The sequence below is a fragment of the Miscanthus floridulus genome, chromosome 3, assembly GCF_019320115.1.
Source record: "Miscanthus floridulus cultivar M001 chromosome 3, ASM1932011v1, whole genome shotgun sequence".
Lineage (NCBI taxonomy): Eukaryota > Viridiplantae > Streptophyta > Magnoliopsida > Poales > Poaceae > Miscanthus > Miscanthus floridulus.
Window position 1 is genome coordinate 111,711,024 of NC_089582.1, and position 22,240 is coordinate 111,733,263.

Sequence of the window (22,240 nt, forward strand, 5' to 3'; positions counted from 1 at the left end):
TGAAGCTTAGGACAAATGACATAGCTATTCTAGTAGTTCGGAGAGATGGGCGTCATTGTCGTCCTTCAATCGGTACGCGTTCGGTCGGATCACTTCGTCCTTCAGTCGTCTAAATCCTAGCCTGCTACGCCCTCTTTCTTGGTTGCCGCCTCCTTGCCTTTTTCTTCCTTCGGCCTGCCGACCTACCATAGAAGGTGCTTGAGGAGCTGACAGTCCTTGTAGAGGTGTTTTATGGGGTAGTCGTGGTTGGTGCATGGGCTCTCCATGAGCTCGTGGAAGTGGCTAGAAGGGCCCTGTTGGGGCTGCGTGCCCGCATGATCAGCTGTGGCAACCAACGCGGAGTTGGTTGGTCGGCGGCGATTCTTTCTGTTCTTTTTCCCCCTCTGAGTGGAGGGGCCTTCATCCTGATCCCAGCACTTGGCCTTGCCCTTGCCCTAGCCTCCGTCGAAGCGCGGCGGGAGCGGCATTTGTTGGGGGGTTTTGGACAAAGGTCCGTGGCCCTGGGCCATCAAGGCTAGGATTCTGATCGCTACTGCATGTGTCTTGGTTTGGTCCGAGACACGTGAATACAGGCGGTCAGTGCGGAGTGGTCGCTGGGTCAAGACGAGGTGCCAGTGCGGCCTCCTGTGCCGTACTTGGTGATCGTAGCGGCGATCGGGTGGAGCGACCCATCTACCACGTTCTCGTTCCCCTGGTGAAGAGCGAGGACGCATATTGGCATCACGATATGGAGCACTCCACTTGTTGAACGGTGACGGTCTCCACTAGAGCCCGGAGGTTCTAGTGGATCGCCTGTTCGTGAGGGTTGTTCGGCTCAGATAGGCCGTGTAGAAGCATTGCCGTGGCGGCGATGTTCTAGTTCGCCTGAGCGAAGTGTGGGGGATCATTCCCCCTGTCCATGGTGTTGTGTTGGACCTGACGGGTGCACCCCTAGGTGTCACTCATCGTCTATGTGCGTAGGGCACAATGTGGTGCGCCGGGCGTGCTGATGAGGTTGGTGGCTGATGCAGCCACCGTTGTCGCAGTTCCTCCCCGTGCTCAAGTGTGAGCTCAGGGGTCTCCACGTGAGGGTCTAGAGAGATGTGAGTCCATGAGGACTCCACTTCCACCGGTGGGTGTCCTAGAGGGTCCACCACGGCGCACTTCTGGGACGGACGGTGGCTAGGTGCCATGTCGCCGATGTTAGAGCCGTCACTCTCGTCATCGTCATCCATGAGGTCGAGGAAACAGGTGGGAGCATAGCTCACCATTCCCACAAATTTGGATGCGAGAGGGGGCGGCGTAGGCATCCTTTGGGGCCCCGGGCGTATGCGTTCGTGGAAGATGCGAGGCCATAGGGGAACTGGCCGTACGACGGTTGCATTGGGGACAATGGGGTTCCGCTGGGTAATCGATGGAAGATAGAGAATAGTAAGTAAATAACAGCATGTATATTACTCACAACAGGGTTTGAGCAGAGAGTTTGCTCGGAAAGAAGCGTAGATGCCGCGTCGTCGAAGCCACACATCCCGGAGTTCATGGAGGACGCTCCTCCGATGGGTGCCGGGATGTGAGCCTCCTCATGGAGATGTAGCACGCCGAGTTGATCGGCGATGAAGTTCAGGCTTCCGAAGAGGAAGGCCTAGGATGGCTCGAAGACGGGTGGAACCCGTATCCCAGCGAGTGAGAGTGCGGGAAACTCTAGTGAGCCGAAGAGAATCGTATCGCCCAAGCCCGCCACGGCGAGGGTGGCGGAAAAGTGGGCCATTCGATGACCAAAAAGTGTTGAACGTACAGTGTCCTCCCCATGGACGGCACCAACTGTCAGTGCAGAAAGTGACCAACTAGTGAATATTTGTAGTTTTGCTGTATGTTGTGATCAAAGGTGGCTTAGCACTCAATGACACAAGATTTATACTGGTTCAGGCAACGTGCCCTATGTCCAGTCAGGGTCGGTCGGTGACTTTATTCCTAAACCCAGGTGCTCGAAGTTTGCAGTGGGGTTACAAACAAGAGGGAGAAAGAAGGGGTGTACAAGTGGTCCGCTCGGCTCTGGTCGGAAGGGCTGAGAGTGACAGGAACTTCGCTATGAGCTAAGTGTTCAAGTGGTTGCTTGAGGTGAAGGGTCGAGATGGCGACTAGAAGGGGGGTGAATAGTCTTTTCTAAAACTTAATCGCGTTGGCTAACCGATACAAATGCGGAATTAAAACTATCGGTCTAGCCAAGACTATACCCCACTATATATGTTCACTAGCACCTTGCAAAGATAACAATTATGCAACAAAGGTGCTGGGCTAGCTAGAGCTCTCCTAAACAATTCTAGGAGCAAGGTTACACAAACCTAGGCCACTAGTACTTTAAGCGACAAGGGAGCTCCTACACATGCTAGTAAGCAAAAGCACAAAGCTAACTAAGCTCACTAGCAATGCTCAATAACAAGGCAACCAATGCCTAATTAGAGAGCGCAAATACTTAGTTACACAAACTAAGCAATGTGACTAACAAGGTTACTAAAACCAAATTAGCCACGCAAGGGAGCTACTTCTATGCTACACAAGCAAGAAGGTAATTAGCAAGCTACACAAGCTATCTAATTACAAGAGCAACTACACAAGCTTAATATGTATAAAAGTAATTGCAAGCTTGTGTAATGGGGATGCAAACCAACGGGAAGAACAAGGTTGACACGATGATTTTTCTCCCGAGGTTCACGTGTTTGCCAACACGCTAGTCCCCATTGTGTCGACCGCTCACTTGGTGGTTCGGCGGCTAATTAGCATCACCCGCTAAGCCCGCACGTCGGGCGCCGCAAGAACCTACCCCTTGAGTGAGGGTAGCTCAATGACACGCTTTACTAGAGTTGCTCTTCGCGGCTCCCGCGGGGCGAGCACAATGCCCCTCACAAGCACTTCTCCAGAGCGCCGCACAAGCTTCTTGCGCGCTTCGACGGAGACCACCACCAAGCCATCTAGGAGGTGGCAACCTCCAAGAGTAACAAGCACCACCGGCTTGCAACTCGATCACCTAGTGCCACTCGATGCAACCTCACGATGCAATCGCACTAGAATCGCTCACTCACACAATCGAATGATCACTATCAAGTATATGTGTGATGGAGGGCTCGCAAGCACTCACAAGCATGGACACTAAGTCCCTTGAGGTGCTCAGCACCAGCCATGGCCGAAGGCCACTTCTATTTATAGCCCCAAGGGCTAAACTAGCCGTTACCCCTTCACTAGGCAACGGTCGGGTTGACCGGACGCTCCGGTCAAGTTGACCGGACGCTGGACCTCAGCGTTCGGTCGCTCGCAGACGACCACGTGTCCCGGTTCCAACGGTCACTTGACCTGACTGGATGCAGCAGCTTCAACTGACCGGACGCTGAACCCCCAGCGTCCGGTCGTTTCCAGTAAGCTCCCGAGCATGACCGGACGCGTCCGGTCGAACGCGATCGGACGCAGCCAGCATTCGGTCACTCTCCAGCTACTGTGTCACCGTACGTCAGTGCGACCGGACGCAGCCTGCCAGCGTCCGGTGCATTCAGATCCAGCGTCCGGTCAGTTGACCGACGCCAGCATCTTCTCCATTTTCTTCACCCTTGCTCAAGTGTGCTAACCACAAGAATTTGCATCCGGCGCAATAGAAAATAGATATTCCATTTTCCCGAAAGCGCCGAATCCCGCCTCACAAGCTCGGTGGGAGGGAGAGAGGGACCCAAACCCATCTCACCCCTACAAACACCACTGCCTTTGTAAATGTGCCAACACCATCAAGTGTACACCACCATGTGTATGTGTGTTAGCATTTTCACAATCATTTCCCAAAGGATGTTAGCCACTCAACTTGCCACGCCACTCGATCCTAGCGACAATGCAAAGATAGATCACTCGAGTGGCACTAGATGACCGATATGCAAACAAGTTTGCCCCTCTTGATAGTACGGCCATCTATCCTAAACCCGGTCATAAACTTCTCTACACACCTATGACCGGTGAAATGAAATGCCCTAGGTTATACCTTTGCCTTGCGCATTCCATTCCATCTCCTTCAATGTCGATGCAACACATGCACCAACATGATCAATAATGATATGATCCACTTCATATCATCACATGATCATATTGGTTCATCGATCTTGACTCTACTTGCTCTTCACCGTTGCCATCGTCCATCGGCGCCAAGTCTTGCTCAAGCTTCACCGCCACGCGGTCCATCACTCCAAAGCCTTCGACTTGCCCTTCACGCTTGCAACCGGTCCATCAAGCCAAGTCTTGTCTTGATCTTCTCCACCTTGATCACATGACTCAATGTCATGTCTCATGTGCAATAAGCTCCTTCATCATCCATGTGTGAGCTTTGCAACATCTCCAAGCCATTTTCACCTTCATGGCATATGTTGCTCACACACATGTACCTGTGGACTAATCACCTGTGTATCTCATATAAACACAATTAGTCCACCTAAGTTGTCACTCAATTACCAAAACCAAACAAGGACCTTTCATGAGGTCCGAACCTGGCGGTTCTGTGGTTGTGAGCTATCGAACTAAGGAACTCTGATCAATTGGAATTCGTCTCCTTTGTGAGAGGGTGAGGGTACGTATGCTGTTGAGCCTTGTTGCCCACGCCTACTGAGCCTTGTTGCCCACACTGGTGGGTACAAAATAGTGGTAGGCGCCTACAACACTGTTGCTGTCGCTGTAGAATGTCATATGCACACGGGAGGTCGTGCTACCTTTTTCAGGGATGGTGGACGTCGGTACCTGCAAATACTGTTTGATGCCTAGAGTCATGTGAGGAGTTTCGCTATGTTCACCCGGTACGGTAAATCCTGACGCCCATACCGCTATCGACGCCTAGAGGCACGTGGAGGGGCCTTACCGTATGGGAGTTTTAGCGGCCCCTACAATACTGTTTGTGTCAGGGTGGCTGCACAGTATTGTTCCGTGCAGGGTATGGTCTCTGGTACAGTGGTTTTGACTTGTGAGCATTGCCTTGCCTTTCTCCGCACGTCTTCTGGTTCCTACCGAGCTGGCGTCCCTGGTCAGATGGCTCTAGTCGGCTCTGAGTGCGTCGGTCGGAGAAGCGCGGTGAGCAGGGTTCTACGATCCCCGGTTGGAGACGCGGGGTCGGAGCCAGAAGTAGTGTTTTTGGGCTAGGCCTTTCGATCGAAGAGGCCGTTCGATCGGAGAGGTGGGCCGAAGCAGCCAACGAGAGGGCGCTATTCCTCTTCGGCCAGACCTTCCGATCGGTGACTGGGCCGCCCTACCGACCTGTTGTTTTTAGACTCTTGGGCCGAGCCTTGGCGTGGAAGCTGGTCCCCGAGGGACCCCGAGTTTATGAACCCGACACCATATTAAAACCTAGAACATAATTAGTTAATTATACAACATGCATGCCACCACACAAGGTATTAATTTATGAAAGTCTCGCTACAATGTAGACAATCCCAACTACCACTAAAAAAATTAAAGCTAAAATACACTTTAGCAGCATAAGGATTTCACGACCAATCCCAACTAAAACAAACAGATCATGCGTTTGTTCAATATCTATGGGCTTCTTCCGCAGGATCACTGCCTCATCAGCCGCCGTAGCCGCCTGTGCAAGAGAGTTTTGCACGTGTTCAACATACTCTTCCTCCTAGTACCAGCCTGAACATCTAGTGCCATCCCACTGAAATTAAAACAAAAAATTAGAACTTTAATCACAATCATCATGAAAATAAGTATAAATTAACCATAATCATCAAATGCGATAAAATAACTCACATTGTGATCCGGACACTTGTAGAAGATACGACCCTTGTTGGGACACTTCTTCCTCACCCGGTACTCCTCACACTTGCCGCATGCAATGAGAGGGAGGTCCGGCCTCAGTCGATTTGGAACCCGATGAGAGGCCGAGGACCCGGAAACAGTTGCCATCTACTTTCTATACCCATTTCTAATATAATATAAATTTCTCATTTTATAAACAAATAAAATTAAAAAAACTCTAAAATTCTCTATATCTCTAAACCATGAAGTGTGCTATGCATGCTAGAAATGAAAGCTAAATACTAGTTTTGAATAACTACTTTAACCTTCCTTCATCCAAATATGCAAACTTTAAAGTGATTTTGAGCTTAAATGGCTTACAAATAAAAAAATCCACCATAAAAACCACATATATCTAGTCCACAAAATGAGATATGCTACTGATGAAACATGAGAGTATAAAGTTGGTAACCTTTAGAACCGAAGAATCGATGGAGGAATCGAAGAAATCTTGTGATTACCGGCGATGAGGAAGAAGAGAGGCCGACGATGAAGCAAGAACACTGAGCTCGAAGTGGCTTGGGTTCGGGGAGGAAGAAGGGGTATATAGGAGGGGATCTTTAGTCCCGGTTGAAGACAACAACCGGGACTAAAGGTCCCTTTCTAGTTTCAGACAAAGCCTTCAGCCGGGAGTAAACTTTTACTCCCGGTTGGAGGGACCAACCAGGAGTAAAAGTTAACCTTTAGTCCCGGTTGGTAGCTCCAACCGGGACTAAAGGTCTCCTGTAGCAAAAGCCTGCCGCAGTAGCCGTTGGGCAGAGACCTTTAGTCCCGGTTGGAGCTACCAACCGGGACTAAAGGTTTCTCTAGTCCCGGGCGCGAAAAATACCGAGACTAAAGCCAAATTTCAAAGTGGATCAAAAATCGTTTCTCTACCAGTGAGTGTTGTCCTAAGTCAAACTTCTCTAACTTTAGCCGAATTTATAGAAAATATACCAAGATCTATGACATCAAGTTAGATTCGGTGGTAAAAACTACCATGGATATGTCTTGGTATTGTATTTATTTGGTGTCTGACCCCTAGATGAATTTTGGATAACGACAATAAAAAGAAAGAATTTGTCTCTAAGATGTTGGATGTTTTTTTTTGCTGCATGGATGTCTTTAAATCGATGTTGGATGTTTTTTTTTGCTGCTCAAAAACAATGCATCACTAACTTTCTATTTCCAAATTGTCATTTGTCAAGATGACACTCTTAATCAAATAAAAATATTTTGGACGAGATTTTCAATTGCCCTAAGAATTTGTCTCTAAGATTCACATATAGCTAGTCCATACACTATGTGCATACATTGGATTAAAAAAGGTCCCATGTTTGTTACGAGGTAATTTAAGTATATATCTACGCAATAACATAAATGCAATGGTAGATACACTAGTATAGAAACTAGTTTTAGTCCCGGTTCCCAACCCCTTTTAGTCCCGGTTGAGGTGTGGTTGTGGAGATTTGAACCCAAGACTTTCTAGTTTAGCTCTTGCGCATGTTACCATCTCATCTTCCATCACACATTTGACTTAGATAAGATACATTTTCTTTTTAAATTCACTCTGGAGGCACCTTTAGTCCAAGTTTGAGATACAAACCGAGACTAAAGGTACCTTTAGTCTGGGTTCGTGTCCTAAACCGGGATTAAAAGTCACACTTTTAGTTCGGGTTCGTGTCTCAAATCGGGACTAAAGCTTCTCGTACTGACACGCTTCGGTAACCGTTACAGCCGAGACTAAAGGTCCAGTCCTCCCTTTAATCACGGTTGCAATTTTGAAACTGAGGCTAAATACTTTTTTGCCATCAATGAAAAATTGTTTCTCTACTAGTGATACCATCATATCAACTCACTCCAGTGTTCTTCCATTCCTAAAATCTCTAGAGATATTTCATAAGAATAGGAGATATGCATGAAAAATGTACCGGCACGATTGGTAAGGGAATTGCTATTCATGTGTATCACCAATTTTTTTTCCAAGAAATATGTCAAATTTCTTATCACACGATTCGATATATAGATTCACGCTATAAATTTATTCTCCTTCACCTAAATGGGAGGAAATTAAGGGTTAGGAGAAGAAGATGATCTAGGCAGATCTTGCATCTGACGGTTAAAATCTAACAGATTTTCCAAAAAAAAAACTGTTGTCAGATAAATAGCAATTCCTAACCCACGGTGAAACTATATTAGCTACGACGGTTGCATAAAATGGTTGCCTAACGCCAATGATGAAGACGACGATGAAGCATATACGCATCCGGTGATCATGAGATAGCTAATTTAGAACATCATCTCAATCAGCCACGTCGTCGACTGTGTGAAGCAGCCGACCCATATATAGATCGGGATCGAACATCAAGTACACCTAAGCTATAGCTACAAGCAACCAACGACAGTCGTCGCCAAGATTAACATTATCCTCTGGTTGATTCCTCGGTCTCACTAGCTCTCCCACTGCCCTAGCTGGCTACTACCTGCAAGTTCTATTCTTGTCTGGTCTGTTCCTTGTGAACTGATGACGAACGACGACGAACACACCATGCATGCATGCGTCCATGCATGACTCATATATGCATATGGATGGACATGCGGCGCGCGGTCAACAGCGCCGCCGCCGCAGATGATCGACGACGACGCCGCCACTAGCTGTGGCCCTGCTGCTGCTCCTGCGGCGCCCTGGGGCGTGTGACCCAGAGCGAGCTCAGCGTGCGGAGGCGGTGGAAGTAGTCCGACACGGCCAGCAGCGACCGCGCCATCTGCCACGTCGTTAGGATTTGGTGCAGCCGGTGCAGCGTCTGCTGCCGAAGGTTCTCAGCCTGCGTTATGCATCCATGATGTTCATCAGTGAAGCTGATCGATAGTTAATTAACTTAAATAGAACAAATTAAATGATTAGGGACAGATCATATACTCCTATATCATTATTGTCAGTACTGTCTGACGTTTTGCCATCGTCACACACGAATCAGCCAGCAGCCCAGCACTATTTGCAGTGACCTAATTAACTAACACAGTCCACGCACGTAACTAGTATATATGAGGGCCGGCCCATGGACATATATATATGTATATCCATTGATCAACTCTGTTTCTGGCAGCCATGGGCAGGTGAAGCCGGCCTAAACAATGTCGGCATCAAGGTTACCTACCCAACATGGAAAGCTGAATGAGCAAGCAAAGGGCTGCTGGCACTGTCTTATATGTATCCTCCCTATATGGACACACAACGATGTGTTCGATCCGTTAGCCCTGGAAATTGTACAATAGTGCTGGCTCTCCAATTTTGGGATGGCGACAGTTCGGTGCTTTTTAGTAGTAATGTTATATTCACAAGCTAATCCATGCGTCTGCTCTGCCGGCCTGCACCTGGCGTGCATGCTCAATATATCTAAACCACTGGTTTAGTCTGACTAAAGAACTGCACTGTCGATCTCAAAATAATTAGGTAAACCATCCAAGCTATCCAATGTACCTTGCTTCAACTAACGATAGATTATGGAGTACTACTATATAAATGTTTGATCAATCTTTGTTTTAGTTGCAGCTATAACTAACCCATTACAGCGCGACAGCGAATTAGGAAGAGAGTAGTGATGCTGAAGCAAGCAATGCAAGTTATATGAGCAACAACTGAATCGATCGGTACTTTGTACTTACTTGTCTGACGAAGCCCTCGAGCGTGGAGAGCTTGTTCATGGCGGCGGCCATCTGGCCCATGTAGTTGGCGACGTTGGAGGGGCAGCTGAGCGCGTCGGAGACGACGGTGTCGGACAGCGACTGGTAGAGCGCCTCCAGGCCCTGGCTCAGCGCCTCCTCCGTCTCCAGCGCCGACTGCTGCAGCCCGTACACGCCCACGATCTGCTGCTCCGTCAGGGGCTCCACGTGGCTCAGCAGCATCTGTAATCATATATACGTGCAATTACTTCAATTATAATTATAAATATAAATTATAAGCAGCATCTAATAAACGACATGCATGATATATGCAGCAGTTCATACGTGACCTGGGCTATACGTACGCACTCATCATTATGCAGATGTGATGGAACGATAACGAGACGATCAAATGTACTACCTCCATCCAGAAAAATGCAATTCTAGTTCTATAACTTTAGTCATGTAAAGTTCGACCAATTTTATAAAAAAAGCATTAATACTTATTTTTTATAAACTTAGTCAAATTTATAATAGTTTGACTTAGTACAATGTCATAATTGAATTCTTTTCAATGGGGTGGTGGACTGGTGGGTGAGGTACTCCAATTTATGCCCAGGTCAATAACATAATATATAAGACAAAAGAGTATTATATATGTTAGCTCTGATACCAAATAAGTATAGTTAAATCCATATCTTATGTTTAGCTCATTAGTCATAAATGTTGACAATCTTCTCAATTACCTGATCAAAGTTTTACAATAGTTTGACTTACTCCCTCCTACCCAAAATAACTACATAGGCAGAGCTAACATCTCGTTTTTCAAAGAGACAAAAATTTTAAAGTTTGACCAAATATGTATTAAAAATATGAATATTTATGATATGATAAATATCATTAGAATAATAGTTGAATATATTTGTCATAATTAAACAAATCGGGAGATATAAATGTTAATTGATTATGTTTTTTTTATAAATCCAGTTAAATTAGAAAAAACTGACTTGAAAAGCGATAAGTGCCATTATTTTAGGATACATGGATCGGAGTATATCACAGTTAGAACATTAAGTTCTTTTAGACAAATGTATAGAGTATATAATAATATGTTACAGTGGGGGGGAAACAACATAAAGGAAGGAAGAAAGAAATTTTAAAATTTGTTCAACTCAACATTAATGAGAAATAATAAAGAGTCTAGAAAGTGTTCAGTTTATTAGGAGGTGGAGGTTGGATGCAATGACACGGCAAATTAATATGGGTAAATTTATTTTAGAACATCTTTCAATGTTGGTATTTGCTATTGAACAGTACTGAATATTGTTTTGCTTAGAAAACACTCCTCAATTGTATGCCACAATGGGACTGCGACGTGCCCGTCGTCTACGAAGCCATGGATGGTCTTGGTGATCTCAAGAAGGACGCGGTTGCTATCTGTGTGTAGTTGTAGGTCTAGTAGTACACAAGTGGTGTGTGTGGTGGTGTGCGTGCGTAGTGTGGGTGTGTGTATCTGTGCATGAATAGATTCTACAGCTGTACTCAGAGAGAGGTTTAAAAAAAAAATAGGAGAGAAGTTAAAAGTGACCATTATGACCCTGACTATTATACCACAACCCTTAATAGATATCAGAAAACTTTATAAGTTTTGCACATAAAGTTAAATGAAGATAGACTTTATATCAAAATTACATAGCCAATGAGATGTACACCCTTCGCTCTAAACTATAAGACGTTAGCTTTTTTTAGATACTTTGTTTTTATTATGTATCAAAACAAAATGTATATCTACGTATGTACATAGCAAAAGTTATGCTTCAAGAGAAAAGTCAAAACATCTTATAATTTAAAATAGAGTAGAACTTTGTAGTTAACAAGTTTTTTATTTGAAATTATTTATTACATCAAAAACTTGTTTTAAATTCTCATATTTTTCAATTTAAAATTTTAATTTTTTTGAACGACGTCAGATGTTGATGTGGCCTATACAAAATTATTTAGAGGGCAAAAAAAATGAATTTATCAACTACAAAATTATAGATCATAATGGTAAATGCAGCTTTTGTATAGACCTTGTCAACATCCGAGGTTGTTCAAAAAATTTGAATTTTAAATTTCAAAATCTGAGGATTTAAAAAAAATTGGAAGAATTTAACAATTTCAAATAAGAAACTTGTCAGTTATAAAGTTATAGATTTATTGAACTCTACAAGTTTAATATAAAGTTATGATTTTTTAGATAACTATTAAGGGTTATGGTATAATAGTCAGTTGCATAGGGTCATTTTTAACTTATCTCGCATTGACTCCTAGATATTATTTTAATATATATAGTGTCTAGGTATCAATTGTCACAATTAAAGAGTTTTTTCTAGCAAAGAAAGTAGGGGGTATTTGGTTCCCATGGACTAAAACATTTTGGACTAAAATCTACATTTTAGTTGGACTAAACAGTCAAACACTTAGACTAAAAGTGGACTAAAATCCTTTAATCCTTTAATCCACAAAACTAGACTAAAATGGACTAAAAGGCGTTGGGGACACCCATGCCTTTCATTTATTGTCCTCTCTCTCTCCACTTTAGTCCATTTTAGTTCAAGGAACCAAACACCACTTTAGTCTATTTTTAGTTCATGAACTAAAGTAGACTAAAACTTTTAGTCCATGGATTAGAGAACCAAACAGGGCCGTAGTGTCCATAAGCAAATATCAACATTAAAAAGATCACTCAAAACAGTCATCAATAACGAAAATTGAAATCAGCTCTGCCCTTTCTGGCTTTCTCTGAAATTAAAGCCAATCAGACCCATAAGCTGCCTTGTATAGGAGTGCAGTTCTACTCTCAACAACCATAGCCTAAAATCAGCCCCATTTCCACAAATAGGAGAAAGACAGAACGGCGGTTTCTCCTCTCCGCCTTCAATATGACCGTGGATTTCACACCTACTACTACTACTACGACGATACTAGATCGTCCATCTCTGAGTTGCACAACAGCATGTGTGCATTGCATGCGCCGCGTATATGTCGGGCAGCATGCCTGCACGGCGCTCGATCGACAGAGATTGACGAGGGCCCCGGGGGCTTCAATGCCGCGCGCGGAGATCGCCCGCGGGCGCCCCGGTTCGCTGGGGAAGCTTTCAAGAGCGCCGCCGGCGAGAAGGCAAGGCTGCCACTGCCATTATCTGCAGCCATGCGTACTCGAGGAGAATTTCGGCTGCCGTCACCCACGCCGCTGCGGGAACGAACGCGGAACGCCCATGATTTGCTTCTACTTTCAACCGCTGCACAGGTTGCTACATCGGAGCTGAGGCATATATACCAACTCCTCTCACACGGCTTCAATGCTACCGCGGGATCAGGTTCTAGATGTCTGGGGCATTTTCTTATTTTCGTGCATGTTTATGTGTGTATAACAGTTAAACAGATTCACAATCTTGTGAACGACCAGTGATCTGATCTAATGTGATGTTGCAGAGCTAAGGCTGTACTTCTTATAAGAAAATTAAGTTTTTTTTAATTTTAAATCTAAAATGTAATATTCTACACAATAATATTCTAACTATAGGACTGCATTTTTTATAACTTTTTTTCGCTATGGTTAACATAGCTAGCTACCTCTCCTGCTCTACCACTACTGCACACAGCGCACGTTACACATTTCAGGCCGGGTCCAATGCAAGCGTTTGATAAACTTTAGGTATTTTAGTTAATTTCGGGCTCGTTTGAGTTACTAGGGATCATAAACGCCGTCCATCTGGAATGTCCATCCTCCTAGTTAGTCTAAAGTGACTTGGTCAATCCCCAGTTATGACCTAGCAAGGTGGGTTATTAGACTATGTACAGGAAAATTTTGGTGAAATTTCTCGCGAATACATGTGCTTTATTGTGAATATATAACTCTAGACTCATATATTTTTGTTGTTTATGTTACATATTTTTCTACTCAGATGCGTAGTGATTACATTTTGGTTAGGTCTCATGTCATATCTTCTGTTAAGTCTCCAAAAAAATCGTCAAAATTTCGTGAATTCAAGGGTGGCTGAAAAATTTCTATATTCGAAATTGAAAATTAAACCTTGCCTGTAGGTAGTCATGTATTGCCTGAAATTGCTGTAGCAAAAAATTCAGGGTTTTACATGCATATTTCCACCCACCAGTTTCTAGAGAAACAACTTTTTTTTCCTCACACTGTCACACATGTCTAGCGATGTCGCTGTCAATTGCCACCGAGGTTCAAACACAAACCAATCACGACGGCAACCATTGACTGTCTAGGGTTAGGGTTAAGCTAGTCGCGGGTTCGTTCCTCCCAGATGAGGAATATATGCAGCGCTAGTAAGGGAGGGAGAGACACGTGTGCACGCACGCACCTTGATGACCTCGGAGGGGCGGAATCCGCCGAGCCACAGGAAGCAGCGCTCGGCGGGGCTCCTCCAGACGCCGGAGATGAGGTGGAAGACGTCGCCCTTGATGGCGCCCTCCTTGATGCCCACCATCTCGTCGTGGTGCGCCAGGCAGCTCTCCACGTACATCTGCAGCTCCCCCTCCGGCAGGTGCTGCTGCAGCGCTGCCCGCAGCTCGTACATCAGCCGGTAGTGCTCCTCCTGCCACCGCCCGTACTCCACGTCGAATATCGCCGCCTCTGGAATCCATAAATATATATGTGGCCGATGTTAATCAGAAAAAGAAATATTTGGGAACTTATCAATGAATCGAATGGATTCGAGGAGAGGTGGTTTGATTAGGTACCTGAGCTGAGGCCGTCGATGCCGCCGATGGGGACGCCTTTGCCGGCGACACCTTGGTCAGCGAGGATGCCGCTGTTGGGGAAGAAAACTCCCTGCAGAAAAATACATATTTATGCAGAGATCAGTTAAAAAAATTCAGCCTTCAGGAAGCCAAGGGCCAAGACAAGATACAAGCACTATGTTTCAACTTTCCTTTTTCCCTTTGGGGTCATTATTAAATCGGTTGCATACTAATCATGTACCTGAGCTCTTGCAGTGTGCAGTTCTTGTTGGAGCTGAGCTAGCCTGATCCTGCTGGACTCCAGTTGCTGGATGTAAGCCTGTTGCATTGCAACAAAGAGAAGTAAAATAATATAAATCTACGCTGACATTGGATTATGGGGACAAGAATTTGAGCAATGTCGACTTTTTTTTGAAGAAAAGAAACATTGTTAATCCTTTGACATTTTAATTTTTTTCTCATCCTTTTTGTTCCAATCCTGGTGTAGGTCATCAGATGTCGACTCGCTCACCTTCTTCCTTAGCCTGCTTTTCCTTGCAGCCTCCCTGTTCTGGGCCAGCCTTCTCAGTGTCTGCACACGTGTTCATTACAGCGTGATGCATAAACACCAATCCAAGTTAGTACAACAAACATTGATGGCTAGTAGTGTGTTCTTTCCGAGTGTAGTACGTAGAATCAGCAATTAAATAATTAAATAATTCTATAATTGGCACTTGAGAGTATCACAATCCATTACTTTTGGGTCGCGTTCACTGGTCGATGTGCCTCTCCTGTGATCCTTCTATACATCAACAAGAAAAAAAAACGAGAAAAAAATAATAAATCCATGGGAACTAAAACAGCTACAAAAAGAAAAGGCATCAATCAATCGATTTAGTAGCCTTGTGTACTATCAAACTGGTATTCAAATGGAGCACTGCACTAGTAGTAGTTAACCACTCACCTTGGCCAGTGGCTTGACATCTTTGATCATCCCGCCGGGTGCTGCCGGCTCAGCAGCGGCAGCGAAGGGTTGGTGCTGCAGGTGGTGATGCTCCTGCTGCTGCCTCCTGCTCCCCTCCAACTCCTCCATGGCCGCCTGCTGGTGCTGGTGATGGTGATGATGATGGTCCGGTGACCTAGCAGGCTCCTTGGATCCCACCGGCGCCGGGGACAGGACTAAACTAATCTCCCCCTACCACACCAATCGCATCAGAAATTAAAATCGGTCAGGTTAAACAACCAAATAAGTTGCAATCAATCATCCATGGCAGAACGCAGTTGTGCTGCGCATCTGAAAAGAAGACATTGAGTGCTTGAACAAATCTGAGATACATGTTTGCTGTACCTTCGGCGACGGCTCCACATGCATGGGCTGGGAAGGGAAGATGTTGAGTGTCTCTGCATCCATGAACAAGACAAGGAACAAGGCGAAGGCCTGGTGAGATGAATCTGTCTGTGGCTCTACTTGCTAGCTAGCTAGAGAGTGGGAGGAGAGGAGAGGAGAGGGCCATGTACTCATCAGTCATCACACACATATATATGCCTACTGAACTCTGAGGAAGAGGCTGAAACGCTCTCTGGTGTCGCATGCAGCACGCAGCAGGAGTTGCAGTCTTCAATCATGGCGGTACTACTTGGGATGAAAACGGTACGAATATTTTCCGACCGAAACTGAATCCGTTTAGAGGGGTTGAGATCTGTCCGTATCCGAGTCCGGATATCCAACATCCGATACCGTATCCGTATTCGAATACTCAAATCACATATTTATGATGTCGATATCCAATCGTATTCTAACCGATATAGTTGACACTATCCGTATTCGAATCTGAATCCGTACAGAAATATGAAAATAAATATAATATCGGTGATATCCGTCCGTATCCGATCCGTTTTCATCCCTAGGTACTACTGCTAAGCTGGGCTGGCCGGCTGGGCAGGGTAGTACCAGTACAACGGGCAGTAGCACGAGAAAGCTGGTGATACGGGACAGCAGGGATTCGCACAGGCAGCCACAGCTAAGGCGTGCCTGTACTCAAACCGAAAGATAGGTGGATAGGATCGAGTCAAACATGTATGCATGTACAGATGCTGTGCTTGGCTGCTTGCACTTGCACTGCTGCAGGAGAGAGAAGGGCATGCAGGCATGAGAGAGAAAGAGAGGAGACGAGTAGCCTGTAGCCAGCCAGCCAGCCACTGGCGTACTGGCCGACGGGGATCATCCCGTCTGCGTGTACTGCTCTGCCGCGGGCACATGCAGCTCGATCGCGGGGAAATCATTGAGCAGTCCGTTACATGTCACAGTCCGACCGGCCGGAGGTAGGGGGGAAAGAGAGAGAGAGACGGAGCAGAGAAGAGATGCATGGGAAGAGAGAGAACGGAGAACAAGCAACAAGAGAAACAAAAGGCCAAAATGCTAGAGAGAGGCTTGTGTTGTCTTCGTGCATGGACTTTGAGCTTGCAGCATGCATGCACCTGCCGATTCCCTGGTGCCCTGGTCCGGTCCTCTCCAAACCGCGCTAGCTAGCTGCAGATTTGCAGCACTACAGCATCCTGGTCAAATGGAGTACCTGAGAATCTGCTGCAGGCAGCAGGCCAGCCGTCCGGCCGTATCGCCGTTCTTGATCTCACATGCCTAGCCCCGGGAAAGGATGCGCGTTTCTGCACTCTACTGCGTCTATCTGACTGCATCGATCGAGAGGACGATCGATATCGGATCGGAGGAATCCCTGCAGCTATTGCTATCCCATTCCCATCCACTACGAAACACATATGTTTCAGGGCCTAGCTAGTATGCCATTAGTATTACCACTACTAAATTAAATGTAAATGCAGCCAAAAAATGCTAGTTGTACTAATTAACTGCTACTGCACTAGTCTACGAGTACGTTACTACTGCTGGTCAGTTGCATTTGACTTGCTGCAAAAACAAAAACAGCTAGGCATGCAAAAACACGGCAACTGCAGTTGAATTTCGGTCGGTCGGTCGTCAGAGAACGACGAAGTGCATGCATGCGTACACACTTACTACGCCTTTGCTCTTCCAGCTGCGTGCCGCCATGGCCATGGCTGCTGCCGTGATCCAGGTACATGAACAACGCCTGGTCCAGCTCCCCCAGATGGTCATACGCCCCTGACGCTTCCTTGCCGCTCCTGCTTGTGATGAAACAGAAATACATGTATATGTAACGACACTGATGTGACACTGATATAGACGCTTTTGCACGGGACTGAAACTCTAAAAGGCCGGCCGGCGCTAACATACATCATCATGAAATCATGCTGCTCTAAGCTTAGCCTATGTATGTGTGACTGTGTATGATGGCTATTTATCTCTGGTACGGTCCAACCCTCTGCATGCAGGATGGGAACAGGAGAATAAAATGGAATCTTCTCTAGCCTGTAGCATTTATCTGGTAGCCCAGAAAAATATGGCTACCTACACATGTAGTCTCGAAATTTCATGTGTGCAAGCAACCTATAGCCTCAATGCCTCATTGAAAGAAATGCAAAAGATAGAGGTAACAATATATCAGCTGCATGTACTAATTAATATAAATCAATATTGTTTTTGTCCTTGTCCTCAAAACAATTACTGCCCAGCTTGGATCCGAGATCTAAAAGAAAGACTAGTAAGTGATTTGTTAATCAATTCACTGCAACTGAACTATCTGGCTCCAAAAACAAATTAAATGAAAGCACCACCAGATTTTTCAAATCGACAGTTGGTTTGGTAACCATCTAACACACTTTTGTCCTCTTGGAAGTAGGAAGGAAGAACAAGACATCGAAGAATCAAATCCGGTATGTCATATCAAAGTCAGAAATAGTCTAACAATCACACTCAAACGTATTTTTAAGGTATAGCAAGTCAGCAGATATATGGTTTTGTTGCAGAATCAAGAACCAGACAAAAATTTTCATAAAAAGAAAAAAAGGGGAAAACCGAACAGGATCAGTGCAAAGGCAACAAGTAAATGAAAAATTCAGTGCAACTGGAAAGAGGAAAGGCGCAATAAATCAATTTTCCATCAGATTGCATATATAGGCAAAATCATCAGCATGCAAAATTCGGTGCCATATCGTCAGGTCGGCACCCTACCTTCCTATCTAGATAGAGGCTGCTGCTAGTGGATTTGCCAAGCAGAAAGCAGAAGGAAAGAGAAGCTCAGAACCAGGAGCGCATGGAACCGAAGCCAGTGAAAGAAAGACGATCAAAGAATCCATGACCAACCAGATCATCAAACCCAACCCAGCCGTCCAAACAAACCGATCGATCAAGAATTCAACAACACCACGCTGAAGAAACAGCACAAACAGACTAGCCGAATCAAAGAAAGCAGAAAAAGGTACAGTGGAGTTAAGAAAAAACTTTACATGAAGCTCGCAGCGGCCGCATGCATGGAGGAGGAGGAAGACGAGGACGGAGGCTGGTGGTGGTGGTTCATCATCCCGAAGGAGATGTTCATCTCGTGCTGCTGCTCCTTGATGCTGCCGCCGCTCACCATGGACCGGTCGACGGATCGCTCTGCAAGCACAGGCTGCTAGCTGCGGCCGCAGGCGCACGCCGACACAGCATACACACAGGCGGTGTACGACGTGTATATATCCCCGGGGGCGGGCCGGCTGCAGAGACCTAGAAATACGGTTTGACTCTAGGGACCGCCCGGGGGAGGAGGCCGGGCTAGCGGCCAAGCAACACCTCTATCCCTCCACACTAGCGAAGCACCCCATCACCCAATCTTTCTAGGACGCTAGTCATTTGTGGTGACCCTTGGACCCTAGCTATCTAATACTAACAAACCACTAACTAGTTGTTGTTGTGTTCTAGTGCTCTTCCTTCCCTTTCCTTTGATCTCTCTCTCTTCTCTCTCTTTCTCTCTCTCTCCTCCTTTATCTCTCCTGTAGTAGTAGTATCAGTCTATCTCTTTCTATCAATCTAATGATATCCAAGCCCTTTCTGATGATATCTGTGGGTTCTCTTGTGCATCTGTATCTATGGGTTCCAGGGAGGGAGGTGCTGGGCCATTAATGGCGAAACAGACTTTCAGTTTGGCGCCATGCTCGCTGCATCTAATGAGGCGATGCAAACAGCCCCGGTTTTTCTCCTGGCTTCCTCGCCGTTCTTCGCTTTAGAGAGAGAGAGAGAGAGCAGGTGGAGAAGACGTTGCTGCCTTTAATTTCCTCTGTCCCTTTTGCACCGAGACCCCGCCTATTTCCCTTTATTTCGTTTCCCACCATCCGAGCATATACAGCGCCGTATTTTTTACATTTTGGCTCTTTTTTTAAAGTTTCTCACAAATAGACCCTTGGCGGAAAGAATTCAGAAATAGACCCTTAGCTCGGCGCCATTGGTGCTGGCGCCGAACTAACACGTCTCGGCGCCAGCGTCTCTGGCGCCGAGCTCCTAGGCACGGTAGATGACATGGCAGTGAGCTCGGCGCCAGTCACTCTGGCGCCGAGCCTTTAATACCTATGGCCCACGTCTCTCTTCCTCTCTTCCTCTCCCTCTCTCGCCCTAGGATAGCCGAGCTCTGCGCTGCCGCTGCCTGCGCCCTTCCTCCATCGGCCGGCCTCGCCCGCGCCGCGCCCGCGCCCGCGCCACGCCACGCCCGCGCCGCTCCGTGCCCCGCCCCGCCCGCACCGCTCCGCGCCTACCCCGCCCGCACCGCTCCACGCCCGCTCGCGCGCCCCGAGCCCCGCGGCCACCCCGCGCCGCGCCCCAGCGGACTGCCCGCGCCCCGCCTTGTCGTCCTCCATCGTCGGCCTCGCCCCGCCTTGCCGCCCTCCACCACCACCGGCCTCGTCCCGCCTTGCCGCCCTCCACCGCCGGCCTCGCCCCGCCTTGCCGCCCTCCACCACCGTCCTCGGCCGCGACCGCCGTGCCTCCCGCGCCCGTCGAGCCAGACTCGTCGCGCGGAGCCCCGGGCATCCTACGCCCGCCGTGCACCACCACTATCGTCAGCCACGCCACCCTGACCCCGCCACCTGCAGCGGCCGGCCGTGCCACCGTCGGCCCGGATCGTCGGCCTGACCCACGCCCTTTGTCCGCTGTGACTCCGTCAACGTCCGCGGATCAGTCGTTGGAAAGGTAAAAATTATGAATATGCAATGTACCTACTTAGTTGTCATTTGTTATTTACTAGTTAATGTGATGACTCATGTAGTTGATTTAGTTAGTGATCTAGTGAGATATATATGTCGATAGATAGAAACATAGATACATAGGTACATAGATATAGTTAGATAGCTACTTAGATATGTAGTTACATATTTAGTTAACTACATATGATCTAGCTATTTAGTGAATACACTGTATATATATGTGTAGTTATTATCTTATTTACTTAGTTTGTAGTTAGAAAGTACTTGTTAGGTACTATCTATCGTCTAATTTGGACTAAATGATATGTGTTTCGTTACGTGTTTAAACTAGATGGACAACCTAGTTACCATATATCATGGAGGCACCGTTGAAAGAGATCGCTATGGATATATTGAGTTTGTTGACATGCAAAGCATGCCTGTGCTACTCAATGATAGGCCTTCATTTAGTGAGATGGTTGCAAGGGCTTGGAAGGAGCTGCATTGCCTTGGAGATGATGGCATTGCAGTTGATGGTGTACTGCACCTAGGTTCTCCTCCCAATATATTCAGGCAAATGATCTGAATTGGTTGTGCGGATCAGTGGGAGAACTATGTGAGATCGGCTATGAAGAGTCGGCTGCAATGTTTGGACGTGGTTGTGCGTCGGGTGTTAGTCGATCCCATCCCTCATGGGTTTACCCCAGCAATGGATCATCAGGCACACATCGACCCTCCCGTTCCAGAACCTTATCTGCATGTGGAGATTGCACCTACGGTTCTCGATGCTCAATCTGCCCCCAATGCGGTAGCTGGAGATGGTTGTCAGACTCATGTTTCCATGGCAGATCCTCCTTATGAGATCCCTTTGATATAGAATCATCTGAGTAAGTGTCTTAACCGCATGATTTTTGAGAGCTTGCCCCGTTCCCTACATCTATTTCTTTCATTCTTTCCTTATTTCTCAATTGATGTTGCAGGAGACATTCTTGAGAATATGGATGTGCCTCCTGTTGCTGCGTAAGTGCACTTTGGAGATGGATTCCGTGGCTCCAATAGTATTGAAATTATGCATGATTCGGAGCCATATGAGATGGCTAGGGCTCTTGATTCTGATGATGATCGCCCTGTTGGAGAGCTGACGAAGAATGATGTTGAGATGATGAGGCGTATCTTTCCCGGCCGCCGTGATCCTTGAGTTCACGGGTTCAGTGATCTTGCTCATTTTGATCAGGCGTTTGTAGAAGGACGTGATGATGAGTTCCTAGAAGCTCCTGAGGCCGGTCCTAACATGGTAATTGAGAATGGGAGGGTGTTCAATGACCTCCCTGCTTTGAAGAGGTGGTTGCAGGCTTTTGCAGTGATACAAAAGAGGCCTTACAGGGTATTGCATTCATATGTGGAGCGCCGTTACACAGTTGTGTGTGACAAGGAACGCTGCCCATGGAGGGTTTGTGCAAGAAAGCAACAGGTAACCGGAAAATGGAAGATCACAAAAGTTATCGGGCCACACAATTATGCTGACCATGAGCTGACACTGAGACATCGACAGTTGACATCTACCCTCATTGTCAAGCGGTTGATGGGAATTTTGCAGGGAGAACCCAACATAAAGGTGAGGACAATTATTAGGACCGTTGAGGCATTGTATGGAGGATATGTGATAACTTATGGTAAAGCATGGAGGGCTAAGCAGCGAGCGTGGAAGATGATATATGGGGACTGGGAGGATGGGTATGAGCAGCTGCTAGTTCTTTTCAATGCAATCAAAGTGGTGAATCCAGGCATGCATTATGAGTACATCCCAAAACCTAATGCATGGAAGTATGGGAGGCAGATATTCTTCCATGCCTTCTGGTGCTTCCCTCAGTGTGTTGAGGCCTTTAGGCACTGTCGTCCCATCTTCTTTATTGATGGTATGTTCTTGATTGGCAAATACCAGGGCACACTTCTTATAGCCATATCCTGTGATGCGAACAAC

At 46.5% G+C, this 22,240-nt stretch overlaps 2 protein-coding genes across 3 annotated transcripts; one reads left to right on the forward strand and one right to left on the reverse strand.

Moving 5' to 3' along the window:
* Window positions 1-8,069: 8,069 nt before the first annotated feature.
* Window positions 8,070-19,289, reverse strand: LOC136546494 (bZIP transcription factor TGA10-like). 2 transcript variants are annotated; one of them, XM_066538465.1, is made up of 11 exons: window positions 18,553-19,289; window positions 17,204-17,328; window positions 15,521-15,573; window positions 15,137-15,367; window positions 14,930-14,974; window positions 14,705-14,764; window positions 14,435-14,512; window positions 14,194-14,284; window positions 13,815-14,086; window positions 9,445-9,684; window positions 8,070-8,603 (listed from the first exon to the last, which is right to left on the reverse strand). In XM_066538465.1, exons 1-11 carry the CDS (start codon window positions 18,681-18,683, stop codon window positions 8,430-8,432), a joined length of 1,500 nt encoding a protein of 499 aa, XP_066394562.1. In that variant the 5' UTR covers window positions 18,684-19,289; the 3' UTR covers window positions 8,070-8,429. The 2 variants fall into 2 exon arrangements, with proteins under 2 accessions (XP_066394562.1, XP_066394563.1); XM_066538466.1 differs by lacking the exons at window positions 17,204-17,328; window positions 18,553-19,289 and adding an exon at window positions 15,709-16,994.
* A 361-nt stretch (window positions 19,290-19,650) lies between these two features.
* Window positions 19,651-20,154, forward strand: LOC136544222 (alpha carbonic anhydrase 8-like). Its single transcript, XM_066536451.1, has one exon. The coding sequence runs from the start codon at window positions 19,651-19,653 to the stop codon at window positions 20,152-20,154; it is 504 nt and encodes a 167-aa protein (XP_066392548.1).
* The last annotated feature ends 2,086 nt before the right edge of the window (window positions 20,155-22,240 follow it).